The sequence below is a fragment of the Urocampus carinirostris genome, chromosome 7 (assembly GCF_059441175.1).
Source record: "Urocampus carinirostris isolate Australia breed hairy pipefish chromosome 7, RoL_Ucar_1.0, whole genome shotgun sequence".
Classification (NCBI taxonomy): Eukaryota; Metazoa; Chordata; class Actinopteri; order Syngnathiformes; family Syngnathidae; genus Urocampus; species Urocampus carinirostris.
Genome location: NC_142355.1, coordinates 32,875,251 through 32,891,312, shown reverse-complemented (window position 1 = coordinate 32,891,312; position 16,062 = coordinate 32,875,251). Strand labels below are relative to the sequence as shown.

General features: G+C 38.7%; 1 protein-coding gene across 7 annotated transcripts in view; it reads right to left on the bottom strand.

The window, feature by feature from the left end:
• Nucleotides 1-16,062, bottom strand: part of kcnq1.2 (potassium voltage-gated channel, KQT-like subfamily, member 1.2) — a 238,205-nt gene that overhangs the window by 185,963 nt on the left and 36,180 nt on the right. For 5 of the 7 annotated variants that reach the window (XM_088340619.1, XM_088340623.1, XM_088340622.1 and 2 more), the window contains exons 4-14: nucleotides 14,421-14,547; nucleotides 13,767-13,845; nucleotides 13,585-13,681; nucleotides 11,954-12,094; nucleotides 10,634-10,744; nucleotides 10,461-10,556; nucleotides 9,026-9,163; nucleotides 3,673-3,841; nucleotides 3,579-3,605; nucleotides 2,301-2,354; nucleotides 833-950 (exon numbers count right to left, since the gene is read on the bottom strand). In XM_088340619.1, coding sequence (XP_088196745.1) covers nucleotides 833-950; nucleotides 2,301-2,354; nucleotides 3,579-3,605; nucleotides 3,673-3,841; nucleotides 9,026-9,163; nucleotides 10,461-10,556; nucleotides 10,634-10,744; nucleotides 11,954-12,094; nucleotides 13,585-13,681; nucleotides 13,767-13,845; nucleotides 14,421-14,547 — 1,157 coding nt within the window. The remainder of the gene's footprint in view (nucleotides 1-832; nucleotides 951-2,300; nucleotides 2,355-3,578; nucleotides 3,606-3,672; nucleotides 3,842-9,025; nucleotides 9,164-10,460; nucleotides 10,557-10,633; nucleotides 10,745-11,953; nucleotides 12,095-13,584; nucleotides 13,682-13,766; nucleotides 13,846-14,420; nucleotides 14,548-16,062) is intronic. The other 2 variants (XM_088340620.1, XM_088340621.1) reach the window with 2 other exon arrangements.

Genomic DNA, 16,062 nt, shown 5'->3' with positions numbered 1-16,062 from the left:
ATCTTCCGTGGCAAGCGATGGCGGTGTCGGGAACGGAAAAACGGGTCAGTACTTGGGACAGGAGAGCAAAAACGTGGTCGGGGTCGGAAGCGAGTCGTAAGCCATGAAAGGAGAGTAGACGTGATCGGGGACAAAACAGGTCGAAAGCCGGGACAGGAGAGTAGACGTGGTCAGGATCAAAAACGGGTCGAAGCCGGGGGACAGACGGGAGCAAAAAACAGGTGGGAGTAAGGGTCGAAAAAAGGCTTGCCTAGTGTAAACTGAGGTTCGCAGACGGAGTGGCAAAAGGAGACAGATACGAGTGGGTTTAAATAGGGACAGGGAGCCAATCAAAGTATGAGGCAGTTGGCGCCAAAGGAGCGGGCAAAGGTGATTCCGATCGGTAATTATGACAAATTCAGGTAAAACAACTCTTAAAACATTTTTTAAATCACAATCCTAAAGGCTGACTGGAACAGACTAGAAACCATTCAAAAAAATTGTAATAATCATAATAATCCCGTGATCACGTGAAAGTTCTCTAATTTGTTCAACCTATCACTACTGTTTAAGGGAGGACGGGTACCACTTTTATTTCTGTACATTCCAACTGTTCAGACTACCCTTGGAAATGATTTTTTTCTTCAAAAAATCTATGAAAACATGTACGACATTTGCTTTACTTTTGGCAAAAATAAATAAAACAATACTATAAAATGTTAACTCAATTGCTAAACTGACTAGCTTGCCAGCTACATCGCCCAGTTCTGAGTGCTGGCTTGCTTTGGCCAGCTAAGAAAACCAGCTTGAATTGGGACTTTTGGCCACTGAAAAATATGGAAATCTGACTTACTGTGCGTTTTCCGTCACTCCAGAAAGGGGAACGTCCTCACACAAGCAGTCCAGTTCATCAGTCAGGCTGCTAGCGCGGGTGATGTCGGTGGACATGTCATCACCATGGCTCTTCTTGACTGGAAAGAAAAATTTGCGTTTAAGTTGTGTTTTTGGACAATGTATACGTATTACTATGTTTTCTTATGGATGTTGACAATGTATTGTTACCCAATGCAAAATCTATTGTAGTCTGGTCATCCTGGAAGGGGGATTACAACTTCCGAGGCCCCTTCTCAAGGTTTCTTACTTTCCTCATGTTAAGGTTTAAAGTTTTTCCTTGCCCGCATGTTGGTTTCAGATCAGAGGCTGGTGTACTTGTGCCCTGTGCAGTCCTTTGAGAAATTTTGTGATTAAGGGCTATACATATAGATGTAAATTGCCTCGACTTGTAAGGTTTTCACTAAAGGTGTCATGGCTTACTCTTATATTTGTCATTGCCTTTTATATTTTCATAAAACATAATATTTATATCACTAAAATTCTATGTTTTTGTGGCCAATATTCTAATTGGTTGGTCACATGACACGAGTAATCCAGGTGCTTGCTAGAAAGCATCCAATATCATTTGCTAGAAAAGTTCTCTACAACTTAGTGCTTACTTCTTTCCTGTTCAAGCTCTGGCAACGGTTTAGTTTAAAAGTTTAGAGTTTAATTTGGTCTTTGAGAGTTGTACGTTGATTATTTTGATTAATTCATGTTTTAGTTCCCTCCAAAAAATACAACTGTTACAATCTAACTGGGGCAGCACGGCGGCGCAGTGGTTAGCGCGTGTGCGGCACAGTTCTGAGGTCGTGGGAACCTCCTGCGTGGGTTCAAATCCAGCTCCCGGCCTTTCTGTGTGGAGTTTGTATGTTCTCCCCGTGCTTGTGTGGGTTTCCTCCGGGCACTCCGGTTTCCTTTCACATTCCAAAGACATGCATTTCAGGTAAATTGGCCGGTCCAAATTGTCCCTAGGTGTGACTGAGCGAGTGAGTTGTCTTTCCCCGTGTGCCCTGCGATTGGCTGGCAACCAGTTCAGGGTGTCCCCTGCCCACTGCCCGATGATTGCTGGGATGGGCTCCAGCACCCCGCGACCCTACTGAGGATAAGCGGTGCAGCTAATGAGATGAGATGAGACAATCTCTGTACTCTCTAAGGCAATATGTTAATGCTTATGTAGATAAAACAGACCTCATACAGGTTTCTTTTTATTGTTACTGAGAGTACTGTATTTTGTTTTGATTTGTAATCAGTTTTACAAACTACAATTATTATAAATGTCTCCGGAAGCGCTCAACTTGAATTGTGTACTTGAGGAATTACACTTTGCTGCATGTAATGGCAACTAAATAAACAGAAAAAAAGCTTTTGCTAGTGATAGATTAGATTCACCTTTATTATTATTGATTTTCAATAATAAAGTCAAGAAAATGGACAGCAAAAGGTACCTGGAGAAGAAGGGCAGCTCATAGTGAAAGACGACCAAGAATGATGACGAGAGCCTGGTTGCCATTTAAGAAGGAAAAAGATGCAGGATTGAACATACACAAGTAAAATGTCAGGAACCACTGTTGTATTTGGTTCATGGATTCATGAGAGTCAGTCAAGGTGATGAATCAAACTTTGTGTTCACTTACATGCTGGCAATAATTCGATTGCAAACGGAATATCGCGAGTATTCCGATTATTAAGGCCAGGTAAATATGCACATTAATCAGATTAAGGTCTTAGTCCGTTTGTGTGTATTCTGATTGCAAAAATTGGGTTAATTCTTTCATTTTCCAAATAATTTCTGTATACATAACCTGACTATTGCACTTGACTGGGATATTACACTCAAAAACCAGGATTTTGTGTTTAAAACTTACAGTCAATTTGAAAACTAAAAAATTACCTATTACCTGTTTATTGATGCTTTTATCCAAAAGGAGCATCACATAGTGCGTAAACTTTGTTTATGAGTTATGCTAAGACGATAAAACTTTATTTTTCTATGCTAAAGTTTATATATTGCTGTCTTACCCTGGCAATCAAATGACAAATAGCTGTAGGTTCATATATACTGATTCATCTGTGTCATGTAGGGAAGCAAACCCCTACCCAAAAAACAGCCTGGAGAGGGATGGGCACCACCAGGCTGTACTTGCCCAAGACATACAGCAGGAAGTGGTGCCCCAACAATCTTGGAGGTTAAGGGATTCGTGAACCGTGATACGCATTTCAGGAATCTGATTGCTTGTGTGCACACGCAGTTTCCATCACCTGGGATATTTTATGCCTCAAAGCACTGTGGAAATTGTGGGACAAATACAAATGTTGCAAACTTTGACTTACTTGCTAAAAAGCCGAGTGTGTTTTGGTTAATTCCGCCAGGACATTTTTGTTTAACTTCCCCCATAGCGAAAATGCCACAATTGTATCCATCTCTATATAGTCCATGTCACAATTGTATCCATCCATGTATAGTGTAAGTCTATGATTCTGGCTAGCCACGTATGAGCACATCTTTGCCTTTGGAATCAGAATACCCACCAAGGCCATATATACGGGGTTATTTGTTTGTTCTAAGGCATGTAATTGTCTCATTCAGATTGCTCCAGGAATCCAATATTTCGCTTCCAATCGGATAATTACCTGCATGTAAACATACCCATCGACAGAGGTTTTGAATTAGACGATGCAAATAGTAAGGACGAAGAAAGAAGCTGAAAATGTATGTAACTCACCTGTCTGTTTGAGCATTCTTGTAATTCCTGTTGAGGGGAAAATCATCAAATTTTGAAGCAAACAAATTCAAATGAAATAAACATTTTTACATACCTCCCTCAGTGCTACTCGGCTCTTCCATAAAGAAAGGGACATTCTTCTTCTCCACGGAGTCTTCGATGTGATCGTAGGTGATCTGAGGGATGGAAACACCCCGTTCCGACGACTGGCAGATGGAGCCGTTACCTCGGAACGACTTCAGCCTCCTTTTGGGGCCCTTCTTCTGGAATTTGTGACAAAAAAAAAAAAAAAAAAAAATATGAAGTGGCAGCATATGGGAAAAAAAAAACTTTAAAAGCTTGCAGGCTCAACTAATCTTCTGCTATCATACAATGAATAGAATAGAATTGTCTTTATTGATAACAACATAGTGTAGATAGTTTGCAACATTTAACATGGCATTCCAGGATAAAAATGTAATAAAATACATAAAACAATGAAATAAAAATATAAGGGGAAAATTGTGTAATGTGATTGCACACCAAGTCACATCACTGCAAAAACATTAAAATGAAAAAATAAATATTGATCATTTCATGTATTATTTGTCTTATTTTTAAGATATATTTGACGAATTTCACTTGTAAAATAAGAAAATAATCAACAATTAAAAATATCTGATAGGGCAAAAATTCTTTTTTTTTATAAGGTAAGAAAAAGCTTAATATTTGTATATCAATTTGCCACCTGCCCTGTTAAAAAAGGTTGCTCATTTCAAGTACCGTATTTTCCGCACTATAAGGCGCACCGGGTTATAGGGCGCACCCCCAAAAAATAGTTTTTGGTCCTATTTTTTACATACATAAGGCGCTACAATGGGAAAGTCGACAAAACAGTCTGATAGTTCAGTCCAACTTATTACCCCCTTAACATTCCGAAAGCTTGCAAAGACGCAAATACGTGTCGAGAACACGTGCGAATGCGGTGTCCGTACGATGTCACTCAAATGCATCGTTCCATCATTCGGAAGGTTAAAGTCTTGGGATTCAAGAAATGCCAACCATTCCTTAGTATCTATTTTCTTTTTCGCTCGCAACTTTACTGTGCATATGACAATAAACACTTGGAATTGAGTTTAATTTAAAAATAGACACTCCATTCCATCCATTATCTGCACCGCTTATCACAGAAACATCGAGTTCAGTCTGAAACAAGATACATGGACAATATAAAACCCGGAGTAGCTCACCGAAGTCGTTGTGTTCATAATAATGTGCAGCCAATGTCCTCTTATATCCGTAAGGGTAGTAAATCCAGGAGAATACAATATTTACAAATACAGAATAGAAAAAAATGCTTTCTCTATGCCGTCAGCCACATGCTATACACATTCATCTTTTTTGGCCAATTGCAGGCTTTGTTTCGCCGTTTAAGCCAATGCCAGCCTGTAAGTGATAAAAAGGATCCGCCCCTTGACCTCCGAATAACTTTAGCCAATAGTGATCGATTCAACTGATGATTGCCACATCTTTTTCGGCCAATTGCAGGCTTTGTTTGCCGTTCAAGCCAATGCCAGCCTGTAAATGATAAAAAGGATCCGCCCCTTGACCTCCGAATAATTTTAGCCAATAGTGATCGATTCAAATGATGATTGACACATTGGTTAGCCAATGAAACACCGGTAAATAAATCCCAGCATACACCGCGTACTACTTGGCGTTCGGGGGAAAATCTAGTCGGCGGCTGCAAGATGGTTGGAAAACTTTGCAATTTTAAAATTAATCCATAAATAAGGCGCACTGTATTATAAGGCGCATGGTCAGCTTTTGAAAAAAATAAAGGCTTTTGGGTGCGCCTTATAGTGCGGAAAATACGGTATTATTTTTCTTATTTTCCTAGAAAATTTGAAATAGTTTGTCATTTGAAAAAAAAATGTTCATCGTTGAAGGGGGATTACCTCATGTGCGGTCCCTTATCAAGGTTTGTTTATTTTCCTCATGTTGAGGTTTTTGAGTTTTTCCTTGCCCTCATGTAGGTTTTAGATCAGGAGATGGTGTAATGATAGTCTGCGGTTTGCAATAATCTGTGGTCTGTGCAGGGGGTATTAACTTTATGTGTGGTCCCTTCAAGGTTTCTTTATTTTCCTCATGTTGAGGTTTTTGAGTTTTTCCTTGCCCTCATGAAGGTTTTAGATCACGGGGTGGTGTTACAATAGTCTATAGTCTGTGCAGCCCTTTGAGACTCCTTGTGATTAAGGGTGTCACAAATAAACATGACTTGACTTGCAGAATTTTTGTTTTAAAGATTTTTTGAATTTGAATTAAAAAAAAAAAAAATCTAAAGATGGACAAAACTATCCATCACCTGCCATACCAGAAAACGTTTTTTTATGTACTTGTTTTTTTTAATTGTAATTTATTGTGAAATGCATTTAATAATTACTTTTCTTAATTTACTACCAAAAAACAATTCAATGTTTTAAAATAAGACAAAATATAAATTCTGATGGGCAGCACGGCGGCGCAGTGGTTAGCGCATGTGCGGCACAGTTCTGAGGTCATGAGATTGAACCTCCTGTGTGGAGTTTGCATGTTCTCCCCGTGCTTGCATGTGTTTCTTACGGGCACTACGGTTTCCTCCCACATCCCCAAATCATGCATGTCAGGTTAATTGGCCGATCCGAATTGTCCCTAGGTGTGAATGAGCAAGCGAATTGTCTGTCCCTGTGTGCCCTGTGACTGGCTGGCAACCGGTTCAGGGTGTCCCCTGCCCACTGCCCGAAGATGGCTGGGATGGGCTCCAGCACCCCCGCAACCCTACTGAGGATAAGCGGTGAAGATAATGGATGGATGAATGGATAATTTCTGAGATAGGTGGTGGTATTTTAGGAAATGAGAAATAAAAAATTGCAGACCATTCACCAATTTTTAAGTGTTTTTTTTAATGTGATGAAAAAACATAACCTGGCATTTCAGAACACTTTGCAAAGATTTCTCATCTCATCTCATTATCAGCACTGCTTATCCTCAGTAAGTTTGCGGGGGTGCTGAAGCCCATCCCAGCTATCTTTGGGCAGTGGGCAGAGGACACCCTAAACTGGTTGCCAGCCAATCGCAGGGCACAGAGGGACAGACAACTCGCTCGCTCATTCACACCTAGGGACAATTTGGACCGGCCAATCCACCTGAAAAGCATGTCTTTGGAATGTGGTAGGAAACCGGAGTGCCCGGAGGAAACCCACGCATGCACGGTGAGAACATACAAACTCCGCACAGGAAGTCCGGTAGCTGGATTTAAACCCACACAAAAGGTTCCCAAGACCTTAGAACTGTGCCTGCACACGCGCTAACCACTGCGCCGCCGTGCTGCCCTTGCAAAGATTTGTTTTCCTTATTAATAATTAGTTAAGTCAGTTTTCTTGATTTTTTTCTTAAATATGTAATACATATTTCAAAATACGACATAATGAGATCAGCAGGCCTTTTCCACGTATTTTTTTTTATCTTATTTTGGTAGAAAAAGTTTTATTAGAATATTTAAAAAACATTCTAAGATAAGAAATATAAAATATAGAATGTGCAACGTTTTATGCCAAATGATGTTTTTGCCTTGTCAAAATGTGTTTGGTTTTAACATACCACATTCATAATTACTTTATGAACAATTTACTATTATTATTTCTATGTTAAAAATATGGCTGTAATTGATTTTAATTATTTTACTTTTTCATAATGGACAATATCGTGCGTCTTTTTTTTATAGTTCCACCTTTATAAAGTTACCTCAACAAAATATTCACACCACTCTCCTAAAATCCTCCAGTCATTCTGTGAGAACCAGTGCATGACTCAGAACGAGCCATGAATGATCCATTATAAAAAGTCAGCGATGGCGGAGGTGTCGAATTTTAATCTGACTGAAAAGAACGGAGGAAATATAAAAAGAAGGGAGCGATAAACCAATTATGAAAAAAAAACACGGGGGCCAACCCGGATAGCAAATATCGACGGGACAAAGGGTGAAAGTCACATGCGCTGAGAGAAAAGAACGGAAGCGGCCTCTCCCCCTCCCAGCCCGCGTTGGGCCTTTTTAGGTGCGGGTTCAATGCTACACAAAGATTGTTTTGTTGTTGTTCTGCTAGACAAAAGTTTACTCCCATGAGAAAGGCGGCGGTGACATCATCTCAACTGACTAAGTCTTTGTGCACGGCAGACAAAGGCATCGAGTCATCCTGGTGCGGTTGTGGGTGGGGGGGCACCGGGCATTCGTTTCTGTGTGTTTGTGGGAACTTCACTTGCCCTTTCATTTTGCACGGCCGACGTGCAACACAGCTAATGTTGGTTAAAGTGAAAGACCCACGCATGTAAATCAATCGCAGTTAGTCCGTTACCAAATGCAGAAAAAAAATACAGTGGTACCTCTTTATACGAGCACCTTTAAACATGAGGATTTCGATATACGAGTTTTATTTGAAACATCTCGGCATTCGACAGAATATCTAGGCCATGAGGATCCCCTAAGGCAACCACTAGAGACCTATCACGGCTAGTGAGAGATCACTGTCAAGACCAGCTCGTTCCAGTTTGTGCCTGCAAACTACTCCTGCCAAAAAAATGTGTGTAAATGTATTTTTGTCTGTGCGGTCCAATAAAGTTACAGTAATTTTCATTATAAGTGTAGAGTAAGTGCTTATGTATTCACAACAGTCTCGATCTCTTACCTGTCAACCTCAGCCAATTGCTCCCCGTATTAATGGTTGCTATAAAAAAACTTACAAACACAACACAGCAACTATTTACCTACAGCAAGATAGACTATGCAGTATACTGCCACAATATTAGCAATCTACTATAACGTTGAGATCATCCAAAATATGGCCAGAATGGGAGATCTCCGTCACTCCCCATTTAAGCTCGAATGAAGAGGTACCACTGTACTGGAATTGAAAATTGCAAGGACCAAAAGCTCATGGAAATTTCACGTTTGCAGGCCCCAAGCAATCCATTTTTTGGGGAAGGCGAACATAAGATTTCCCTATTTATTTATTAATAATATTATTATAATTTAGTATTTGTAATTACATTATATTGAAGTAACAATACACACGTACATTCAATACAAGTATCTTAGGGGCCAACTTGCCTATACTTATCCATTTATTTTTCAGTTGGAACTCAGTGTTTCTCAGCCGTTATCATTTCTCATAGCATCATTGCATTACATTTAGGTTTGAAATAATGTTCTCAATAATGTGGATAATACACAATATGTACAGCCAAATGTCCTGCTTAAAAAAAGCTATATTTAAATAGAGTGAAAGTCATGTTCCACTGGCAAATATATAATGAAATATATATATATATATATATATATATATATATAAAAAGTATCATATTAAGTACCAATGCCACAAAAAGTACCAATGCCACATTCCTACACTCACATGTGATTCAATACAAAATATTACCGATATGTTGAGCTTCCTAGTGTTTGGGCTAGAGTTGTCTGATTCCGCCGCATTGATCGCCTCCGGGGTCAGGACGTACATTTTCCACGTTGCCAAGCATCCGTTGGGTTTTTCTGCCGCATAGCAGCGCCAAAGAGTCTGAAGCACATACACATTGGCGTTATGCAGGACCAAAATCAATAGTGTGACAATAAAATAGATAGAAATATAGTTCATAAATTAAAAATCAAATCAACAGAATCTAAATATAAGAAATATGTAAAATAATATCTATGAGATTAAAATATGTGTGAGAATAATTGTGGCAATTCAATGAAATAAAATATTAATCACTAATAAAAACGCTCTGCTCTCTCTATTTCTTTTGCACTGCATTATTTATTAATTTATTTATATTTTTAGGCACAACATCATATTCAAATCAGAGGGTGTCTGATAAGTGTATAGTTTAGTAGCACTAAAATAAGTACAGAATACATCAGTGGATTTTGAACTTGCAAGGAGAACAGGGTAAAGAGCCCAAATCTCAGATAAAAAATTGGAAAGTGTTCCAAAAGCCCTTTCTCTTTATTAACTCTCCTTAAAAAGCATTTCCATCCTGAAGGGTGTGGAAATCCAAGAGACAAAATGATTGGTTCTAGTTACATGATGTAAACAGTTCGTAATAGTGAAAACAACAAATAACCGTGCAAAATAGTAGTCAAGGTAAGAAACTGGAATTCTATGCAATCACCTGTGCAGGTGTCCAATATTAAAAACAAAATAAACTAATCAGTGTTCCTGCCTGTACCCAGTTGATCTGTGCATTTACAGACCGATTAATGGAAAGGCGACTAGCTCAATACATTTAAGATCATGCCCTTGTTTGAAGAGCATGAAATAAATACACATGAGAACAGAGCGTTTTCATTTATTGATGAATATTTTCTTAATATTTTCTTTTCATTTCTACATTTATTTTTCTATTCATAATTTTTTTTTTTTCTTGTATTTGTTATATACATTCATTTATATTAAATTCATCTTTTTATCTGTTAATTTCCATTCATTTTTAAAAAAATATTTTGTATGTATTTTGATTTACAGTAGACCCCCGGGATAGGGCGTCACCTCGTTACATTTTCCCCACCTTAGGACACCAAGAACAAACTTTCTGCAAGTTGACTATACAGTATTGTACTTTTTCAATTGTATTTTTTAGCTATGGGACCCAAGTCTTTTAGTGGTGCTAAAGGGAGAAGCAAAAACATAATAACCATGGAAACAAAGCTTGAGATTATCAAGAAATAGGAAGAAAGCACCTGCATCGTTACCCTCACTAAGGAACACGGCCGTAACCAATCAAAGATTGAGCCAATTATTGAGAATATCTGTCATGGGCTCTCAGATGGCGAAGCGTGGAAGAATGTCACCCAGAAACCCAAAGTGGACTAACCTGGATGAGAGAAGCCGCGGCAGGTATTTGTCTGTTGAAGTGCTTTTGTCTCTGTTTCTGCTGGACCTTTAGGGCGAACCCCGATCCCAGGATACCCTGAGCCAGGAAGATAAAGTTGTTGCTGTATCACAGCAGGCGTGCTAACATGCACAGGAAAGATGAGTGACACTTACGGCCGGCAAAGCAAAGAAGGAGATGGCAAAGACACTAAAACAAGAAGCGATGGCTTTGCCGATCCAAGTTTGAGGGATCTTGTCTCCGTAACCGATTGTGGTTACCGTCACCTTGGGAGAAAAGAACAACAAACGCATTGTTAATAGCAGATCCGTTCATTTATAATTACCATATTCTATCGCTATATTGTGGTTCACCTGTTCACATTCTCCCTGATTCACAGATTTGAATTTGCGTTGTGCGTTTTTTATAGCATTCTCATTGGCTTAACCAGGGCTGGGACAACTACAGCTCCCAAGCCACATGAAGTCTTTCAGGGTTTTTTCATTCAGATACATTTTAAGACAAAATTCAGCCAAACCGAGAAGCCCGCTTTCCAGACAAAAGCAAATTCTTCCGCACATTTTATTTCACTGTGTGACCTTAGATGATTTGATCAAATTTATGAAATAATAACAATGCCAGAACCTATGTCCCATACCAACAACAATAGCACTTTAATCCTGTCTCCATCCCACGTTACGATGGTTTTGGCTCATTTTGACATGTATTTTTTTCGTAAATATTTTTTTCAAAACGAGGTGCGAGCAGAATTCTTTGTAAGAATGTCACTAAAACTGCAAAGGAAAACTTAATGGATATGCTTCAACGCAGGAGGCGCATGTGAGAGAGTGGTGCTATGTGTGCTCGGCCATCTGCCTACCCCTACCAATCACCCAGTCAAATTGCTCTATCTGCTTAGCTGGCTTTTGGGGTGTTTACAGTTTGTTCTGTGGATTTGTATCATCAAGTGTCGCAACAGTGAACATGCATTACTTGATGAGCTTCCATATGAAGGATTCCTTGGGGACGCACAGCCAAAGTCTGTTGGTGTGTCACCTTGACTGTAAACTGTAGTCAAAACTGTGGCCTCCAGTATAATGGACCGAACAGCTGTTAATATTAGTGTTGCTTCAGCTATGCACACACCAAATTAGACTGTGAGCTTATCAGAATTGGAATGATACAGAGGAAATTTACACAAGTATCATTTTATCTCTGAGCCATATGTGCTCATGAAAAGAGCCAGAGCTCGCTCGCTGGTCATATGTGCTCATGAAAAGAGTCAAATCTGGCTTGTGAGCCACAGGTTCCCAACCCCTGGGTTAGTGTTTGGTGGGTGGCTGAATACCGCAACCACTAAGGTCATAGGAGCACCATTTCCTGTCGTGCGTCTTTGGCAAGTACAGCCCTCAGGCCAACAATGCTCAATTATAGGCAAGCAGCATTCAAGGTAGCCAAACGATGCTACATTACATTTACATGGCATGGTTGCTTACCACGCCCCACCAAAGGGCATCAGCGTAGCTGGAGAAACCAGTCTTGCCCTCCTCATCTACAGCATCTTTCTCCGCCAAGTAGACAAAGTATGATGAGAAGATCAAACCCAGGAAGCCAATGTAGAGTGTAGTAATCAGCTCCTATAACATAGAAATCCAATCATGAGATACTGAACCAATTGAAAAAGAACAGATTTAAAGCAAGTGCAGTATCAAGTTTCCGGGACTATGAAAGTCGTTTTTTTTACTGCCAGTGACCTGTGCGAGGGGGGGAAAGGACTACTTCCGCTAAACAGAGCGCATCATTTCATAAAAGGATCATCTGATGAAAGGCAGAACATTTTACTTAACACACCTTCTTTACTTTTCTTGTGGAGCATCAAAGAAGAGATGAATGTCTGGTCAGATCACGCAATTCTTTCGTCAGCTCGTGAGAGTACCTATGGCGGACTTGACCTGATCTAATTTATGCTTTGCTTTTTCCTTATAAAGGCAGCAGTGCTGGGCCTTATTTGTGCACGTCTCTGGATTAGTTGAGGGAAATGGAGTTTGGCTTTACTAAAAAGGGCTACATATTGATTAGCAATCAAAACTAGGCACTATCAATTGAAAATCAAATTGCCTTAATACGCAAATACGTACATTGTTTACATTCAATGAACTTTCTCGTTGACAAATGAATCGGATCAGTTAAGAGTGTATCAACTGATACATGCAGCCTTAGTATTGGTATTGGTATCAGACTGGAAAGAGTGGTATCAAGCCATCCTAATTGATAACTAATCTTCCGGGGTTATTTTTAACAAAGTGATCCATATTTGTTTTCCATACAATTTTTGTTTGGCTTTTTTGTACAAGATGACTACATTTGAGGGATTATTTCAAACAAAACAATAACAATTTGGGGGTCTTTTTTAAATGAAATGACCCAGTTATATATATATATATATATATATATATATATATATATATATATATATATATATATATATATATATATATATATATGATGAACAAGTGACAACCTTTTTAAAAAAAGAAATATTATATCATGACCCAATTATTATTTTTTTAAAGGAAACTAACATTTGGAGGTTTAAAATACACAAATTTTAAAATACACAAAATTAGAAAAATTTGAGGGCTATTTGAAACAAAACGATAAAAATTGGTTAGCTGTTTCACACATTTGTTTAAAGATTGCTGCAATAAAGTGTGACGTCCTTTTTGGTAGAGGTATTGTGTTATAACCCAATTTATTTATTGTTATTTTAAACTGGGTGACCCTATATTGGGGGGCGGTTTTGTGTAATATTGATGATTTACTTTTTTGTTTTTGCAAGGCAATTACTGTAAATATTGGTCCATTGAATCGGAACACTGGAATAGTTCGCAGTTGACTTAAATTGGGTTGTTTCCAACCCAACAGTAGGAAAAAAAACTCCTGCTCCAACATTTCCAAATAGAATTATATGAACTAAAATACTTTAAAATGTATTATTGATGTTTTTGTTGTTGTTTTTTTTATAGATGTTTTGGGGTCATACTTCAGATCTAAAAAACGTAAAAACACGTTTTTTTTCCTATGTCATCTATGTCATTGTGACACTGTTACATTGTTTCTGTAACACCTGTCGATGGATGAAGACCACCGATCCTAGGAGTCTCCACGTTCCACCTTGTCGGTCCACGTGTAGCATGCGCAGAATTTGCAGGAAACGGATGCCCCTGTTAACAAAAAAAAAAAAAAAACACACAATGCCCTTCAGCCTCATCGCTCAGCAGCTGGCAGCGGGTGAAGATAAGCTTCTACCTGATGGCAGACGTGGCAAAAACTTGTCCGTTCGAGCCCACAGCCAGCACAATAATGGAGGCAATGACCACAATCAAGTCTATAGCAAGAAAATGGGAGCAGAATTATTTCTAAATTCATCAAACGTTAATTGTTTCCGTTAGCCGAAAAAAGACAGTCTCAGTTTTTATTTTTGGGTTTTTGGCCAGGTACATGTTAGAGTAGCCCTATAAGATATAAGAAGACTTGAGCTGACAAGCTAGGTTGCTGTGACCTTCCCTGCTTTGGCACATTCCTATTTAAAAGCACTCTTGCACAATATCCAGTTTGAACCATTTAAAACCATTGATTCTCACAAAGGCACATTGAAGAGGCCGTGCATGGGTGGCCAAGACAGTATAAGACTAGGCACTATCTTCAATAAGATGGACTTTTTCCGCGTCATGCTGAAAAAAGCTCCACAGCAGTGATTTTAGTCTTTTTGGCATCCAGTAAATAATTAAAAGAGAATATGCAGTCTCCTGATTCTTATTTGTAGTATAGTGAGCATTTAAGATAAAATACCTTTTTTATTAAAAAAAAAGGAGCAATGAAACTATAATGTATGATCTCAGATCAGATACACAAAAACAGAGATAAAAGAATTGGGCTGAGGTTCAGACACATTTTACATACCTATGATGGATATGGGCTTCCTGATGAAACGGAGGCGCCCTCTGACACCTGCGTATTTGCTGCGGCAGCCGGCGGACCACAACCGCACCACATACTCGCTGCCAAAGAACAGCACCAACACGATTTCCTGTCCGACACAATGTGACGAGATTTCTTTAACATGTACTGTACATAAAGCAACATCGACCAAATAGGCCATGAGTCGTTATTACCGAATATTATGGACTAAAAGTCACTCCCAAGTACAAGTCGCACCAGCCATAAAATGCAAAAAAAGAAGAAGAAAATAACATATATACATAAACTTTTTTCAGGATATTCATTTATCTTGGGGTACGTAGCAATAAGGCTGTCCCAATTGTTTTTCACCCCAATGCTGAATTTATCAACACAGGACGAGAGCACTCGCTTGCAGATTATTGTGAGAATAACATGTGAAAAAAATATATACACATACGTTAATAATTTCATACACAAGTCGCATGTAGCAATAAGTGAGATGGAGTCGAGATGTCTCACAAGACACGGAAACAAAGTTGCAGGTGAGCAATGAGAAATGGACCACCTAGGATGAAGGACCAGGCTTTACAGCAGGGGTAGGGAACCTATGGCTTGGGAGCCATCTATGGCTCTTTTCATGAGTACATATGGCTCCGAATTAAAATGTAACTATTGCACATCTCTCTGTGGCGTTCCTAAGTCAAGTGATTTCATCCCGATTTTGGTCCATATAAAGCCGCAGCAACTTAATGAAGAAGTTCAATAAGAAACGATTAAAACTGATATAAAAACGCTGGCAAACGACTTTGATTGGGTGAGCAGTACAGTTGGGCGGATCCCTGCACACAGCGCAAGACACTTCATTCTCTCTCTCTCACTCAGAGCAGTCTACACCGAAAGTGAATATGACGAGAGGCTTATTGTTGGCAGCAATTTGTGACATTTTTACAAAAGAACTTTGCATGCACCTTGTTTTGAAACTGTTATTAAGGACAAATTTCATGGAAAAAAACTGCCTCAACACTCTTAACTGAAGGTGGAAGACAAATTGTAAATGGCATATTTACATTGATTTGGGACACAGGATTTGGCATTATTATCATTTCATACATTTGATTAAATCATCAAATGACACACAGTGAAATAAAATGTGCTGAAGAATAAGCTTTTGTCTAGAGAGTGTGTTTGGCAGTTTTTTCAATTTTGTCTGAAAATATATGATGTGGCTCTCTCAATTTATTTTTAAAAGACTTTTTGCTTTTATGGCTCTCTGGGTGAAAAAGGTTCCTGACACCTGCTTTACAGCTAATGGTGAAAGGCCCAACTCAGTTAAACTGTAAAAACATGACATTCGTATATAAAAGTCTTCCTAAAATTGAAATATTGTGATAATGTTCATTATTTTCTGTAATGTACTGATAAACATTACACTTTCATATATTTTAGATTCATTAAACACAACTGAAGTACTTCAAGCCTTTTTTAATATTGATAATTTTGGAAAGTATAGGAGGGAAAAACCCCAAATCACTATCTTAGATAATTAGCATATTTTATCTGACCAATACAAAAACGTGTTTTTAATAAAAAAAATAAAAAAAAGCCAAGTTTCATATAATTATGTTCAGTTATGCACTTAATA